This window comes from Teleopsis dalmanni, chromosome 1, assembly GCF_002237135.1.
Source record: "Teleopsis dalmanni isolate 2A chromosome 1, ASM223713v2, whole genome shotgun sequence".
NCBI classification, from domain to species: Eukaryota; Metazoa; Arthropoda; class Insecta; order Diptera; family Diopsidae; genus Teleopsis; species Teleopsis dalmanni.
The window spans coordinates 205,162,548-205,163,992 of NC_051846.1; the positions used below are offsets into that span (position 1 = coordinate 205,162,548).

The 1,445-nt window shown below is 26.5% G+C and overlaps 1 protein-coding gene across 1 annotated transcript in view; it reads right to left on the bottom strand.

The window, feature by feature from the left end:
* LOC119667113 (ubiquitin-like modifier-activating enzyme 5) overlaps positions 1 to 731 on the bottom strand; it is a 1,885-nt gene extending 1,154 nt beyond the window's left edge. The window contains exon 1 of the mRNA XM_038076399.1: positions 695 to 731. Coding sequence (XP_037932327.1) covers positions 695 to 731 — 37 coding nt within the window. The remainder of the gene's footprint in view (positions 1 to 694) is intronic.
* Positions 732 to 1,445: the final 714 nt, after the last annotated feature.

Below are 1,445 nucleotides of genomic sequence, written 5' to 3' on the forward strand. Positions count from 1 at the left end.
TAAATAAATATATGTATAAAAAATGTATTCAACATTTTAGCATTCAACACTGGTTGCCTTCGACAAGAAACTTCGAAACTTAAAATTATATTTGGTTTTAGTTGGTACAAGGAGCTTCAATTGACAAAAGTTGTTCCATTTACAGATGGAGTTGGAGCAGTATCTTATCTTGGCATGATAACGTTGAAGTAATAAAACTATAAAAAAAACAACAAAAATAGTTTAGAACTTCTACAATGAGTAAAACGATACAAAATGATGAAAACTGTTTTTCAACTGATTGAACAAAGTTTAGTAAACTGCATTGAGAACTCGTGCAGAAAATATAAAATTAGTTGAGCAAACTAAAAACTTCAACTTAAAAATATATTCGGAATCTAAGAAAAAAAGTGAAAATCGAAGCATTATAGCAAATTTATCCAATACTTATTAAATAATATATATAGTTAATTAAGTAAAAAACAAACAAACACTGAGGTTAAGATAATTAATATGCACACAATTCAATATAGTCTTCTTGTTATATTTAAATTTCTTTTTAAAAAATATAGCTACTTAAACAAAGTATGGAATTATATATATGGAATTATATTTAAAGAATTTAAAAAATGTTTTTTCTCTGCTTTAAGCACTGAAAACACTGAAATCAAATCACACGTTCCTCCAAACACTTACACATACTCCATATACTCACTTCCACTTTCACCGATTGCAACTGACAAGTTGACCATTTTTTATTATGTGAGCCACTAAACTGCGCTTTACTTAGCTCAATGGTCCTTTGGGTAAATGTCCAATAAAATTTTTCGACTCATATCCCTGTTAATGTATCGAATCCAAAAAGGATACACATATACACAGAGCTTCCACTCCCCCAAAGAGTTTTACTACAATTTGCTGTGATTTTTATGAAGTTGCATCGAACGTGAACACACACTTTATTGGGAGTTATTAATTTAAGTGGCCATTTATGGAACATTTTCGGAAACATGTTACTTTTTTTTTTGCTCTTATTTAGTGACAATGTTATATAAAATTTTTATGACACATTTTTAGAATTTTGTACACGTTTTGTTCCCTAACACACTAACTGAATATTAAAGGATTAAATACAAAATTTGGTCAAGCAACAGATGGCGTAAGACTGCATGAGCTGAGGTGACAATTTAATATACCTTGAATGTAATGAAGTAATAAAATCATTTAAGTATTTATTAAAGAATTAATTACAAACACTTTTCGGTTTTATTTAATATATTTTATAACTTTAAAAAAATTTAATCAAACTAATCCAATTAAACTCAATAGCACAAAAACGATATATGATAAAATATTTATACCGAATATTGAATAAAAACTTTTTTCATTTTTTAATAATTTTTAATAAAAAAAATTAGTTTTATTGTATTTTAATATTATTTGAAAATAAAAGTTTGGCTTGAACC